This window comes from Rhinatrema bivittatum, chromosome 2 (assembly GCF_901001135.1).
Source record: "Rhinatrema bivittatum chromosome 2, aRhiBiv1.1, whole genome shotgun sequence".
Lineage (NCBI taxonomy): Eukaryota > Metazoa > Chordata > Amphibia > Gymnophiona > Rhinatrematidae > Rhinatrema > Rhinatrema bivittatum.
The window spans coordinates 805609938-805625657 of NC_042616.1; the positions used below are offsets into that span (position 1 = coordinate 805609938).

The 15720-nt window shown below is 42.5% G+C and overlaps 1 protein-coding gene across 2 annotated transcripts in view; it reads left to right on the forward strand.

Annotated features, from left to right (window-relative positions):
* The window catches only part of RHPN1 (rhophilin Rho GTPase binding protein 1), a 186200-nt gene that overhangs the window by 93738 nt on the left and 76742 nt on the right, over nucleotides 1-15720 (forward strand). For both annotated transcript variants that reach the window (XM_029592174.1, XM_029592175.1), the window contains one exon: nucleotides 4806-4881. In XM_029592174.1, coding sequence (XP_029448034.1) covers nucleotides 4806-4881 — 76 coding nt within the window. The remainder of the gene's footprint in view (nucleotides 1-4805; nucleotides 4882-15720) is intronic.

Consider the following 15720-nt stretch of genomic DNA (forward strand, 5'->3'; position numbering starts at 1 on the left):
TCTAATTTATCCAGGAATTTCGTTCGTTTTTTCGCTTCCACATCTGAGCTTCTACCCATCCGCTTCTGTATAACGTTTTCAACACAATGATCAGTTCATTTTGGGGGAATTCGTCCCTTTTCCCAAAAAACAAGAACTTCTTTTACAACTAAGGTTGCACTTTCTTTGATTGAGAATTTAGCAACACGTAAATTGAAGAAAAGAACACTGAGTACTTGCCGATTTGAAGGTAGTTTTGCTTCTACAATTTGGTTTGTTATGTTTCCAATGAAACTACAAACGTAATCTTTCCATAAGTAGCACAAAAGCCTTGAAGGGAACTTTGATGATGCCATTATATCGCACAAATGAACTACACTTCGCAAAGCAGAAACTCACTAATACAAGAACTTACTAAAATCTTAACGAATAGAACTGTAACTTGAAATCTGCATTTGAACTTAGAAAACTGCCTTACTGGCTGTAAGACTTGAACTGAACTGACTGAGAGTTGTTGAGTGACGCCATCTATATATAGACCTCAGAAACTTCTTGATGGTTGTAGAACCTTGCACAACCTTCTATAAACTTCCAGAAGCATTTTTTAAATTGCAAATTAAATTCTCTTTCAGTCATAGTGTATAAATGATCTGGATAGGGGTACAATGAGTGAGGATGACACAAAATTATGCAGAGCACTTAAATCTCAAGTGGATTGTGATAAATTGCAGGAGGACCTTGCGAGACTGGAAGATTAAATTTCATCTGCCATTTGGAAGCCCAATGTGGACAACTGCAAAGTGATGCATATAGGGAAAAATAATCCTTGCTGTAGTTACACAATGTTAGGTTCTATCTTAGGAGTTATCACCCAGGAAAGAGGTCTAGGCATCATAGTGGATAATACATTGAAATTGTCGGTTCAGTGTGCTGTGGAGATCAAAAAAGCAATGTTAGGAATTATTAGGAAGGGAATGAAAAATAAAACAGAGGATGTCATAATGCCTCTGTATCACTCCATGGTGATACCGCACCTTGAATACTGTGGGGCAGGTTTTATAAATCTGCGCACATGCGTACTTTTGTTCGCGCACCAGGCGCGTCCCAGGGCTTTGCGCGCGCCGGAAGCCTATGCAACATAGGCTCGGCGCGCGCAGGGGGTGTTTGGGCCAGGTTTTCAGGGGGGGTACGCGCGTACCCCTTTGAAAATCTGGCCCTATGTGCAGTTCTGATTACTTCATCTCAATATGTAGCTGCACTGGAGATAGGTGCACAGAAGGCTGACCAAAATGATAAGAACATGCCATGCTGGGTCAGACCAAGGGTCCATCAAGCCCAGCATCCTGTTTCCAACAGTGGCCAATCCAGGCCATAAGAACCTGGCAAGTACCCAAAAACTAAGTCTATTCCATGTAACCATTGCTAATGGCAGTGGCTATTCTCTATGGGGTAGATTTTAAAAGAAGCGCGATCAGCCTACTTTTGCTTGCGCATCAGACTCAAGCAAAAGTACGCTGGATTTTAGTAGATACGCGCGGAGCCGCGCGTATCCACTAAAATCCTGGATCGGCGCGCGCAAGGCTATTGATTTTGTATAGCCTGCGCGCGCCGAGCCGCGCTTGCCTCCCCCCGTTCCCTCCAAGGCCGCTCCGAAATCGGAGCGGCCTCGGAGGGAACTTTCCTTTGCCCTCCCCTCACCTTACCCTCCCTTCCCCTACCTAACCCACCCACCCGGCCCTGTCTACACCCCCCCCCTTACCTTTGTCAGGGGATTTACGCCTCCCGGAGGGAGACGTAAATCCCGCGCGCCAGCGGGCCTGCTGCGCGCCGGGCCGCGACCTGGGGGCGGGTACGGAGGGCGCGGGCCACGCCCCCGGGCCGTAGCCACGCCCCGTACCCGCCCCCAAAACGCTGCCGACACGCCCCCGCAACGCCGCGCGCTCCGGCCCCGCCCCCCCGACACGCCCCCCTCCGAGAACCCCGGGACGTACGCGAGTCCCGGGGCTCTGCGCGCGCCGGGAGGCCTATGTAAAATAGGCTTCCCCGGCGCGCAGGGCCCTGCTCGCGTAAATCCGCCCGGTTTTGGGCGGATTTACGCGAGCAGGGCTCTGAAAATCCGCCCCTAAGTGAACTTAATAGCAGGTAATGGACTTCTCCTCCAAGAACTTATCCAATCGTTTTTTAAACACAGCATTAATAACTGCACTAACCACATCCTCTGGCAACAAATTCCAGAGTTTAATTGTGCATTGAGTGAAAAAGAACTTTCTCCGATTAGTTTTAAATGTGCCCCCTAGTCTATTATCTGAAAGAGTAAATAACCAATTCACATCTACCCATTCTAGACCTCTCATGATTTTAAACACCTCTAACATATCCCCCCTCAGCCGTCTCTTCTCCAAGCTGAAAAGTCCTAACCTCTTTAGTCTTTCCTCATAGGGGAGCTGTTCCATTCCCTTTATCATTTTGGTCGCCCTTCTCTGTACCTTCTCCATCGCAACTATATCTTTTCTGAGATGCAGTGACCAGAATTGTACACAGTATTCAAAGTGCGGTCTCACCATGGAGTGATACAGAGGTTTTATGACATTTTCCGTTTTATTCACCATTCCCTTCCTAATAATTACCAATATTGTTTGCTTTTTTGACTGCTGCAGCACACTGAGCCGACGATTTCAATGTGTTATCCACTATGACACCTAGATCTCTTTCTTGGGTGGTAGCACCTAATATGGAACCCAACATCGTGTAATTATAGCATGGGTTATTTTTCCCTATATGCATCACCTTGCACTTATTCACATTAAATTTCATCTGCCATTTAGATGCCCAATTTTCCAGTCTCACAAGGTCTTCCTGCAATTTATCACAATCTGCTTGTGATTTAACTACTCTGAACAAAAAAGTGAAGCAGATTTGTGAAGCAAGACTTGCCTTGGGTAAAGTCATGCTGACTTTGTTCCATTAAACCATGTCTTTCTATATGTTCTGTGACTTTGATATTTAGAACACTTTCCACTATTTTTCCTGGCACTGAAGTCAGGCTAACCAGTCTGTAGTTTCCCGGATGGCCCTGGCGCCCTTTTTAAATATTGGGGTTACATTAGCTATCCTCCAGTCTTCAGGTATAATGGATGATTTTAATGATAGGTTACAAATTTTTACTAATAGGTCTGAAACTTCATTTTTCAATTCATTCAGAACTCTGGGATGTTTACCATCTGGTCCAGGTGATTTTACTACTCTTCAGTTTGTCAATCAGGCCTACCACACCTTCTATAAGGGGAATGGAATGGCTGCCCTATGTTCAGTTTGGAGAAGAGACGAGTGAGGGGGGGATATGATAGAGGTCTACTAAATCATGAAATGACTTGAACAAGTTAATGTAAATCAGTTATTTACTTTCTCAGATAATAGAAGGATCAGGTGGCATTCCATGAAGTTAGCAAGCGACCCTAGCATCTCTTTGCTAGCGCGACCCCCTAATTTGGATATAGCATGGCGCCCCCTTGCGGACGCCATGTGCGCGTTAAGAAAGCGGACGCTGACTTTTCAGCGCCTGCTTTCCGCACTTTTTATTGCATCGGCCCCAATGTGTGTAAGACTCCAGCAATATACAAGACAGGATAAGATAAAAGCATTAATTTTAAACCATAAGATTTTTTTTATTGGAACCTCTTTTAGAATCCAGAAGAATATGATTGTCGGCTTAACATACGGGCTGTGAAAGTTAAGGATCAGATGTCAGGATGAAGTAACGTTCCCTGATTCTGCTTTATGAGGCTGGAGAATTCTGTAATCAAATCTGTTTCCTGATGGACACCTCCCAAATAAGTGGGACCCAAGTCAGTCTCTGCCAACAGAGCCTTGAGTATCCTAAATTTCCCAATCTGCTCTGAATTTTATAAGAACATATGATATGCCATGGTGGGTCAATGTATCATCGGGAAAAAAATTTCGTTGCGTTTTAGGTGCCACAAGCTACTCGTTAGCATTCCTGCCCGAGGTCCTTAAACGCAACGAAAATCTTTTCCCAATGAAACATTGACCGCACCTTTTCAAACAATTAATCCTCTTGCAGTTCATAACTTTGGTGTTCCCTGAAGAAGAAGTATTTCGAAACATTGCAAGTGTCGGTAGACACAAAGGCACTATTGATCCGTCATCTCAAAGGACAAGTGCAGAAGATTTCAGAACAGCTGCATCTTTGGATATCTCATTGCAAGAAAAGTGCATCTTTATATAGCCTCCCACAACTAAGAGAAGAAGGGAGAATATATTATTCTTATAGACTTGCACTTAAGAAGTGACCTATGATTATAAAGCCCCAGCATTCATAAAAGCTTTCTCAGTATAAGCTTCCAGTTGCAAGGGCGCTATGATGGTCACTCTTTACTTACAATCAAAACCTTGATCGTTTAGCAGAATTTTTTCTATTTAGTATTGATTCAAGTTTTTCCAACTATTTTTGGGATAATTAACATTTCTCTTACTAAACTATTCATGCTGTTCTGAATCTAAGTAAATTAGGGTTGCTGCTGTGCTGAGCCTTATCAGAACCTTTTTCTGGCATCACACTGATACATATAAAGCATGAAAATAGAATTAACAGTTAAACAAATTTATAAAAAGGGGATGAGGCCATAGCAAAAGGCCATGTATTCCATAAAATGCAAAAGTAAAAGAAATAATCTTGAATTAAAATGAGTGAGAGGGGAAACTAGGAATAGAACTGAAAAGGATGAAACAGCTTAGAACCAGAGTGGATATTTTGAAGAATCAAGTTACACAAGGCTAACAGCACTCTTTGTCTGTGATGTTTTTAGTGAAGCCATCAGTGTCCCTATGATCCCACTGGGGTTAAAAGAGACAAGAGAACTGGACCTGATGAAATCGCTGAAGGTAAGCTCCTTAAGGTTACAATTTTACATTTTGCGCTAATACTAAAAATCGATTTAATTCTCCCAAATTCAGGACTCTAAACATTTCTGGCAGAAAGTTATTTGTTAGCTTTAAGGAATAAAATGAATACCATCCCATGTTTAAGAAAAACATTTCTGAAAAGGCAGTACATATCACATGGGGAAAAGATCCCTTTAACGCAGGTTTTTTGGTTGACCCATATTTGGGAACATATGGGCTTCAAATCAGTATTTATGACCCTCATTTTCCCTTTCTCAGTATGTAGTGCCATCTACATTTGGAAATGAGTAGAGGAAACCATCTGAGTATGTTTCTGCCATGGTCTTGGCTCAAGCTGAGGGCAAAGAAGCCAAGTGCCCACATAGGAACCAACTTTTCCAAACCATTAAGGGCGCTAAACTCAGCACGAATTATCCTTTGTTGGACACAGTGAAGCAGTTTGCTCAGGTGCCCACAGAAATGGTACCTGTGATGTCGCATGCTCATAATCCCTTACATGATCCACAGCAGGCCCAGTCCTTTGGAACAAACTGCCGACTGACCTAAGACTGGAACCCTGCCTTCTTACTTTCCGAAGAAAACTTAAGACTTGGCTTTTCCTCCAAGCCTTCCCTTAACTCAAAAATGTTCACTTCAGACTCAGCCCAAGGGATGGGACCTTTACTAATCCCAGTACCCTTCACGGGTTATTCTCTTCGAGTTAATTGCTTTCTGTCTACCTCTTGGCAACTATAGCCCCCAAGTTCATTCCCCTTGTTATATGTAACTCTGCTTTGGCTCTCTTGTTTGGTTAACTAGTTAAACCCTAAGTTCAATGTAAACCGGTCTGATATAAATCCCTTCATGTTAGTTAAATAAATAAACAAACAAACAAACAAATAAAGATTCAACTCCATAGGAATCAATAGGGGAAAGTTCAGGGCACACACCTTGGCAGCCCCTGGATAAGATCCCTCCTAACTTGAACCTTTCCAGGGAGAAGCATTACCAGAACACTGTGCTCCTATCCCACATAGCGTCCTGCCAGATTTCATGCAATCCTGAGAGGTGCTCTGGAATTCGAGAGAAGCGGGAGAAGCTTTGTCACCTAATAAGAACAAAGCATCTGGTCTGCTTGATCTACAGTATATTTTTATAATTTATTTGTAATCCAGGCAATGACAAATAGTGATTTGGTCAACATTAAAAAGTCACTTAAGGTAACAAATGCAATCATGTATATTTATTTTTTATTTTATTTATTTATTATTTTTATATACTGACATTTGATCTCAATTGAGATATCACACCGGTTTACATTCAGGTACTGAAGGTATTTCTCTATCCCCAGAGGGCTTACAATCTAAGTTTTTGTATCTGAGGCAATGGAGGGTAAAGTGACTTGCCCAAGGTCACAAGGAGAGACAGCAGGACTCGAACCCTGGTCTCCTGGTTCATAGTCCACTGCTCTAACCACTAGGCTATTCCTCCTCCCTATGTGAAACTGCAAGTCCATCACAATTTTATAATCCATATTCCCAACAAGCAATGAATTTATTTCAGCAAAACTGTCTCCAAATTGGCATATTCAGAGTCAAGTAAAAATATCAGTGCCAGTGACCATGTAAATGGAATTAACAATAGAAATAAAGAATCAAGTAAAAATGGAATGACATTCAAAATGAGGTTAGTGGTACGTCCTATCTTTCTGTTGATTAATGCTTCCAGAAACATCTCCAGATTTGGTCATACTTTCTTTGTTCTCCTTTAAGTGAGTTTGACAGTTTTTCAGGACAAACTTTCTTAAGACTTTGCTCTTTTCAGTTGTTGGCGATGTCTTCCGGTGGCTAGCTAAAAGCTTCTGGGATATTAATCTTTTGGAGTAGCCAGGAATATCCAAAGCACCCAGTGATCTCAATAATCCCAATTCAGGGGATATGTCTACAGCATATACCACTATCTTTCGGGCCGATACAGAAAAAAGCGTGGGAGAGCCGGCGAGCGCAAGCTCTCCCGACGAGCGCACAGGCCAGTCAGTGTCCTGGGCGCACGATTCAGTATCGGCCCGTATGCAAATTAGGGCCCGCGGTAAAAAGAGGCGCTAGGGACACTAGTGCGTCCCTAGCGCCTCCTTTTTGACAGGAGCGGCGGCTGTCAGTGGGTTTGACAGCCGCCGCTCAATTTTACCAGCTTCGGTTCTCGAGCCCGCTGACAGCCACGGGTTCGGAAAACAGACGCCGGCAAAATTGAGCGTCCGTCTTCTGGGCCGCATTTTACAAATTTTTAAATTTAAAAAATTTTTTTTTTTTTTGGGGGGTGGCCTCCGACGTAATATCTGTTTTTCTGTACACTTCCCCAGTGCTGGCTGAAATTAACGCCTGCCTTTGGATGTATGTGCAGGCAGGGCCGGCGGAAGCACTAGGCGAACTAGGCGATCGCCTAGGGCGCTGAGCATTAGGGGGCGCCGAGCCGCTGATGGCCAATGGCCGCTGGTGGACGTCATCCCAATGGCGGCTGAGCGGTGAACTCAATGCAGGAACTTCTCCTCCTTCCTGCCCGCGCGCCCCGGAAGAAAAATGTTGCCGGAGCCGCGCGGGCAGGAAGGAGGAGGAGCATCAGCCAATGCAGGAACTTCTCCTCCTTCCTGCCCGCGCGGCCCCGGAAGAAAAATGTTGCCGGAGCCGCGCGGGCAGGAAGGAGGAGGAGCATCAGCCGCATGCAGAAGAGGATCAGCGCGGCTCCAGAAGACCGGGGCCGCTGCAGAGCCCATCCTGCAGTGGCCCGTGAAGAGGAAGCCCAGAGGTGAGAGAGAAACTGAGGGTTTGTACAGTGTGTATGTGTGCGTGTATGAGATGAGTTGAGAGACTGTGTGTGTGGGAGTGAAGGTTGCTGGCAAAAGAGAGGGGGTCTCTGCCTTTAGTGTGTGCATGTGTATGAATGGGAGTCTGCCTGGTGGTGTATGTGTGTGAATGCATGGGTGCCTGCCTGAGGGTGTGTCTGTGTATGAGAATGAATGGGTGTCTTCCTGGGGTTTGTATGTGTGAGAATAGGTGCCTGCCTGTTTGTGGTGTATGTGTGTGTGTGAGAATAAATTGGTGCCTGCCTGGGGGTCTGTGTGTGTGAGAATGAATGTGTGCATGCCTGGGGGATGGGGAGGGAGTGGTGTGAAAATGAATGGGAGCCTGCCTGGGGTTCAGTGTGAGAATGACTAGGAGCTTGCCTGTGTGTGTCTGTGTGTGTGTCTGTGTGAGAACGAGTGGGAGCTTGCCTGGGAGTGTGTGTTTGTTTGTATGTGAGGGAGCCAGTGAGAGTGAGAGCATGAGTGTGTATGAGAAAATCCAGGGGAGTAAGAGTTTGTGTGGGGGTGTGTGTGGAGGGGGAGAGAGTGCCTTAGAGCCTGAGTGTGTCAGTGTCTGTGAGAGCGAGAGGTTATGGTTGGGTATAAGAGCATGAATGTGTATGTATGTATGTGACAGTGTATGTGTGAGAGAGAATGGACATGTGAGTATGTGTGAGAGAGAGGATAACCTCCTAATCCTCGACAATATCAGGGTGACTGGAAATCAAGAGCTCCCATGTATGGACAGCAGGGGCTTTTTAAAATCCTTATTAGTTTTAATTATTGTGTGTTATTTGATATATGTACTGTTTTGAAATATTTTATTGGTGTTTGGGAAATTGTAAAAAATGTATATGATTTTAATTAATAGAAATTCTATTTATCAGTAGTTTTAAAATATTCTTTTATTAGTATGGTTTTACTATTATAACTGATGCTTTATGTTTTTTGATTTTATTGTTTTATGAGGAATGGTGGTTCTGTTTTTCCATTGTTAATACACAGAGTCTGGCTTCTTAGGGTTTCCATTTCAGTTTTTTTCTAATTTGTGCTCCTTTATTTTGTATTCTGTATTTGGTGAGGGTCTGTCTCTGCTCTGTGTGTGTGACCATGATGAGAGATTCTGCTATCATATAGTGTCTGTATAGAGATCTATAGCAATCGGGTTTGTTTTGTTTCCTCAGTAGGTGGTGTATTGGTATTCTAGGACCCAGTGTAATATTTACCCTTGCTTATTCACAGGTAGGGTTATTGTTGTTTGAGTCCTTGGTGTTATTACTGTTATGTTACAATGGGATTGCAGTATAGATTTTGAGTGTCCTTTTTGTGGGGTTTTGTGTTAGTTCACAACATGCCTGGCAGTGGAAGGTGTTTGTGCTGCTGTTGCTGTGAGGTGACACCAGAATTTGAAAATATCTTTTAGTATGATGAGCTGTAAGGGAAACATCCAAGCTCCATTGTTTGGGGAAATTTTAGTGGATGCACAGAGTTACAGAACTGGAGGTGCAGGATTTATATTGACATTCTGTCCCTTCCTATATATTCCAGACTTCACTCTCATAATCCATATAGAATTAGTTGAATGAGGCTATCAAATAATTTTATAGTAGTTTTACTAGAAGTGTGAAACTGGCCAGCTTTTTAAAATAATGCAGAGGACCCTTTGGACTTTTTTTAACAACACTTTTTTTTATAACCAATTTTAAAGCAGGATCCATGCTATAGAGGTGGGTGTGATGAAGAAATGTCATTTTGGCTCCCCCCCCCCAAAACAAATTCTTCTGTCTAGAGATGCCACTGATTTTCTGTGGCACACAAATGCATTGGCCCCTGGGCGCCGGAGACCCTTGGTGCGCCACTGGGTGCGAGCCCTATGGGGCCGCAAGTGGTGGCAAAGAGGAGTGGAGATTTGGCGGCCGCAAGCAGTGCCCAATCTGCTCGCGACCCAGAAAACCCCAGTCAGCGGGCGTGATTGAGAATGAGGTAGGAGTCGGGGCCGAGACCGGGGGGGGGGGCGCAAGGAAGAAGGCTCGCCTAGGGCGCCAAATCCCCTTGCACCGGCCCTGTGTGCAGGAATGTCTCACAGGCATGTCTTGTAGTGATGGAAATCTTCTTTGGAGATGAGGGTAAAGGAAATGGTGAAACTCATGAAAGGCCACCAGTTTACACATCAGAGCCTTAACTACTGCTACCTCTAAATCACTCCGCATATTGGAGGTTTCGTAGTCTTCTCTGTAAAGAAATGCTACCCAGAGAGCAGTGCTCAAAGGCATTGCCATGGAGACCAGAGGACCACTAAGCCCATTTGGCCACTTGGGCAAAACCGGAAACTGGTTTTTAATCAAATTCAAAGGAGATGGCCAGAATCTGTATTGCTGTAGCAGAGGAGGAGGAGGAGCTTGAGGCTCTCTGTAAACTGTTGGCCCATTGTAACTTTGGAAGGCTGGGACCTCTGGATCATAAAGAGAGCTTACGTATTATTTCTAGTGAGAGACCCTCCAAATCGCCCACCCAAAACAGCATTGAAGCTCACTCAGATTCACATAACTTCATTGGCATGACCATTTTACATGTGTTGCCAAAATAATATATACAATGATTTAAATAAAGTAGGAAAAGAGGAAGAAATTACTAAATGGTAATAAATCAAATAAAGGTATAGGTTACAGAAAATACAGCATCATGGACATGTGTGAGGCTTTCGTGCTGATCCTACTGTCCCTGATCCTTTCTAGCCTGGTGGTGAGATACTGCATGATTGACTGCTATAGGGATTGTAAAGAGGGTTTTTTTGATAACTGTTTTGTGGGAAGTCTTTGATTTTGAAACATGTATCTCTCTCTTTGTATTTTGCGCAGTACAGGAGGAAATGCATTTTTGTTTCTATTTCTCCAGTGTTGCATTACATACAGAATCTGGCTTCTTGGGGGGCTTCCATTATTTTTGCCTACATATTTCTGTTTCTAGTCTGTGATCATTTATTCTGCATTTGGTGAGAGTCTGTCTGTTTTTTTGCATTTGTAACCAAAATCAAATATTCTGCTAGTATGTATTTTCTATGTAGGGATACGTAGCAGTCCAGCTTGTTCTGTTTTCCAATTTGCTCCTTCCTATAGGAGACATATTGGTATTCTAGGGAGCCTAGTAATATTCACTTTGCTGTCTTTTCATAGGCTGGGTTGTAATTTGAATTCCGGGTGTCAGTGCTGGGTTGGTAGGGGAGGTTTGCTACATAGGCACTGAGTATTTTGGTTTTTTTTTAAACCAGAGTTTTGTGTTTCACAGAAAGTCTGATAGTGGAGGGAGTTTGTCACTGTTATTGAGTTGACACCAGAACTTGAATATTTATTGCATGGTGAATAGCAAGGGGAGTGTCTGTTTGCAGAACTGGAGATGTAGGCATTCTATATGATTCTGTGTAGTTTGAACTGATAGACCTCACTCTCATATAAGAGGATTGGTTGAATGATGCTAGAAATAATTTTAATTGTAGTTTTACTGGGATGTTTCTTTGTTGAATACAGGCTATTAGATCTTTTTCTTGTGTCTTTATAGCCAGTTTAAAATTCCCAGATACGCTTAGTCTTAAGCTAAAGTAGGAAATAATGGGACCTGCGTAGCAATGGCAACTCGCCAAGCCAGTTTTAGGTCAGTCTTGTAATTATATCTGGGTCTGAGAGTTTCCAGAGATAGCCAGAAAAGATGCAAGTGTTGAATGAATGGGTTGTTTGTGAGTATGGCTGTGGGTAGAGTGGAGGGCTTTAACGGACTGTCCCAAATTGTATTTTCCATTCATGCAGAGTATTTTCTTTCTTGAACTAATATCTCCCAATTTTGTGCTCCTACAACAACTGCTGTTTCTCTCTCTCTCTAGAGGTTCAAAAGGATTTAGGTGAATGAAAACCAATAGAAATAATATCTGTTTATCTAAAATACTTTAGAGCATTGTACAATTATTGTGTTGCAATTTAACTTTCTTTAGAAGGGTGAAGATTGACTTAGATATGCTGGGATTTGAGCCTGGAAGTTCCCATTCTAGAATGTTTCAGGCCAAGTCTTTAGCATTTTTTTGAAAATGCTCAAATCATATGTATTCCTCATTCCCATAATGCCAGATCAACAACAGAAAAAACCTGTTCTCTGATTTCTCCTACATGTGCCGTCCAAACTGAGGGAACCTCCATCAAACCTTTGTGACCTGAAAGATCTAGTTGGAGTATATATCCTTAAGGCTGAACCTGGTCTATGTAACAGCACTGGTACCTTGTATTTTGTCCTTGCCTGTACTGGCAGCCAGTGTAAGGAGGCCAAGACTGGAGTAATATGGTCATATCTCTTTTCCGGATAATATCCCTTGCCACTGCATTTTGCAGCGGGCGCAGAAGGCCCAAAAAATAGTGAATTCCCATAGTCAAAACCCAAAGTCCGATGATTGAAGCACAGTTCTAAAATCCTCATTCTTCAGAAATGGCTGAATATGCCTAACCATCCTGAGTTTAGTATACCCTATCTTGATCTGGTTCTTAATATGAGAGAGCATAGACAGACTGGGTTCAAGTAACATTTCTAAATCTCAAAATGTTAAAGATATTGAGATACTATATCCCCGAAAATCCAGTTTTATACTCATATCATTTCCTTAGTTTGTGACAGAATAATATTGGTTTTAGCAAGATTTAGAGCTAAATATGACATCAGTTTATCAAATGCCCCATATAGCTTTTTAGAAATTCCAAGGTAGTGGTAACAGTTTTTTATAGAAATGAGAAATTGGCTATATATCTACCTATATATCTATCTCTATCTCACAATGTGTACATAAAAAGGGTTAAACCTAATCCAGCAAGTAGCTTACACAGTGGAATCAGATATTGAAAAGCATGGCAGGCAAAGGTGACCCCTGTGGCACCCCACTTTGAATTTGGTTCCAGCCTGTTTCTTCCCCAAGACAAACCCGCTGCAATCTATTACTCCGATAAGATATGAACTAATTAAGTACATTGCCATTGATTCCCAGTTCCCTCAAATGACAGACCAAGATCTTATGGTTAATTGTGTTGAAAGTGGCTGATTCATCTAAAAGATTTATTCCCTACAGGTGTTAGATTTAACAGAAAGAAAGTCAGCAGATTATACTTGTAGATCAGCTGAGGATAAGGTAGGGGATTGGGTAGTCTCATATTTTTCTAAAGATATTCAGAGCCTAAGAAGAATAGAAAACAGTGTCAACAGTGCTACAGCCAGAGGAACTTCTGACTTCATCCAGATGGCTATCTTGATCCACAGTGAGGAACCGGTTCATAGAAACATAGAAATGACGGCAGAAGAAGACCAAATGGCCCATCCAGTCTGCCCAGCAAGCTTCACACATTTTTTCTCTCATACTTATCTGTTTCTCTTAGCTCTTGGTTCTATTTCCCTTCCACCCCACCTATTAATGTAGAGAGCAGTGATGGAGCTGCATCCAAGTGAAATATCTAGCTTGATTAGTTAGGGGTAGTAGGGGTAGCAGCCGCCGCAATAAGCAAGCTACACCCATGCTTATTTGTTTTACCCAGACTATGTTATACAGCCCTTATTGGTTGTTTTTCTTCTCCCCTGCCGTTGAAGCAGGGAGCTATGCTGGATATGCATCGAAAGTGAAGTATCAGGCACATTTGGTTTGGGGTAGTAACATGAAATATGTTTAATATGGAAAACTCCTGTGGTGGGGAAGAAGAAACTGGACTACAAGATGACAGCTGGACATAGATTACCAAAGTCAGTAGAATCCTCACTCCAGCCACACCTTCACTCCAAGCTGCAGAACCAATATGCAGCCTGGCAGTGGAGAAACCATCCAGCATACAGAAGAACCTCAGGTCATGTGCAGGATCAGCAACCACTGAGTCTGGAAAATGAAGGGTAGAGGTAGTTGGTTACTACTTCTGAAGGGCACAGAGGCTTCCATCTGCTAAGCAGACATACTATCCTGATAAGTGTGCTGTCTGCTGGATTATCGAGAAAAATCAAGCCTCCTGACTATTATCTGCTGCTGCTTGTCTTTTGGCACACATTTATACTGTTAAGTATCCCCTGAAACATATCAAAAGTAACTTCATGGCTCTGGAAGAGTGGGTAAAGCACATAGGTGCATGGGTAGTTGTCTCCTCAATTCTCCCAGTTGTGGATAAAGGCTGAGACAGAGAAGCTCAATTCTGGAGGTGAATGAATGGTGGCATAGATGGAGTCAACGCGTAATTCGACTTCCTGGTACTTGGGAAGGTGCTCAAAGCACTGCTGAGTAGAGATGATCACCTAATCAAAGAAGGACAAAGTGTCTTCCTCACCAGATGGGCAAACCTATAAGGAAGGCTTTAAATTAGGATCATTAAGGAGGGGTGAAAAAAGCCCTCAGAGAAGTAAAACATGAAACACATATAGAAAATGGGGAAAAGGGAAACATCTAGAAAACTATATACACTAATGCCCATAGTCTGGAAAATAAAATCCCAGATATAGAGGATGACTTGAATGTAGTAGCTGTCACAGAAACGCTGTACACAGAAAACAAAAACTGGGATATAGGTATTCCAGGCTATAACCCATTCACGGTAGGAAAAATGGGAAGATGAACAGCACTATATATATATATATATATATATATATATATATATATATATATATATATATATATATATATATATATATATCCCTCAATAATATTGCAGTACAACTGCGGGGCTTACAAGGTGAGGAGGTCCTGTAGGTGAATCTGGAAAGAGGGAATGGAACATCATCTGTGTTGGTGTGATATACAGACTTCCTTTACAGGTAGAAGAAATGGATAGAGATTTGATGGAGGATATTCATAAAATTGTTATGAAAGGGTAGATGCTATTGCTAAGTGATATCAATCTGCTGATTTTGATTAGGACATCCCAGTTGTGGTGTCCTCTAGAAGGAAAGAAATCTTGGATTCTCTATAGGGAGAACTTTTGTCAACTAGTAACAGAATGCACTCAGGAGCGGGTGATACTGGACCTGGGGTGTATTAATGGATCAGTGTTTTTAATGTTAGAGTGGATGATCATTTGGGATCCAGTGATCATCAGATGGTGTGGTTCAATATTAGAGCACAGATGGTGATGGTTAATTCAAAGGAGAGGGTCCTCAACTTCAGGAAAACATTGTTAAAATAGAGTATGTTAAGAGGTCATTAGCTGGATAGGAAAGTCTGGGGAAGAGACAGCTGAGAGGGGATATGATAGAGGTGTTTAAAATCATGAGAGGTCTTGAATGAGTAGATGTGAATCGGTTATTTACTTTTTCGGATAACAGGAGGACTAGGGGGCACTCCATGAAGTTAGCATGTAGCACATTTAAAACTAATCGGAGAAAATTATTTTAAGCTCTGGAATTCATAGCCAGAGGATGTGGTTAGTACAGTTAGTGTAGCTGGGTTTAAAAAAGGTTTGGATAAGTTCTTGGAGGAGAAGTCCATTACCTGCTATTAATTAATTTGACTTAGAAAATAAGAAAATAACCACTGCTATTACTAGTATCAGTTGCATGGGATCTATTTAATGTTTGGGTACTTGCTAGGTACTTGTGACCTGGATTGGCTGCTGTTGGAAACAGGATGCTGGGCTTGCTGGACTCGTGGTCTGACCCAGTATGGTATGTTCTTATGTTCTTATTTAGAAGACCAGTGGCCAAAAACTAAAAGCAGCAAACTTTTCAGTTAGAGTTAAGAGGCTGCTATGACTTTCTTAAAAAGTAGCTAAAGAGGTAAGGCCTAAAGGATTGGTGTTGATAAAGAGGAAAATATTGCTTAAAGAAGATGGGCAATATCTGAGAAAGCTAAGAGGATGGGAAAGTAGGGAAGAGCGAAATGGAAAGAAAAATAGCAAATCTGGTAAAGGAGCAAGAGCATTTTAGACATATATTGGGAAGATAAGGAAGCGTGAAAGCAGCGTTGTGAAACTCACAGGAGAATGGGAGTTACCTGCATTATGAAT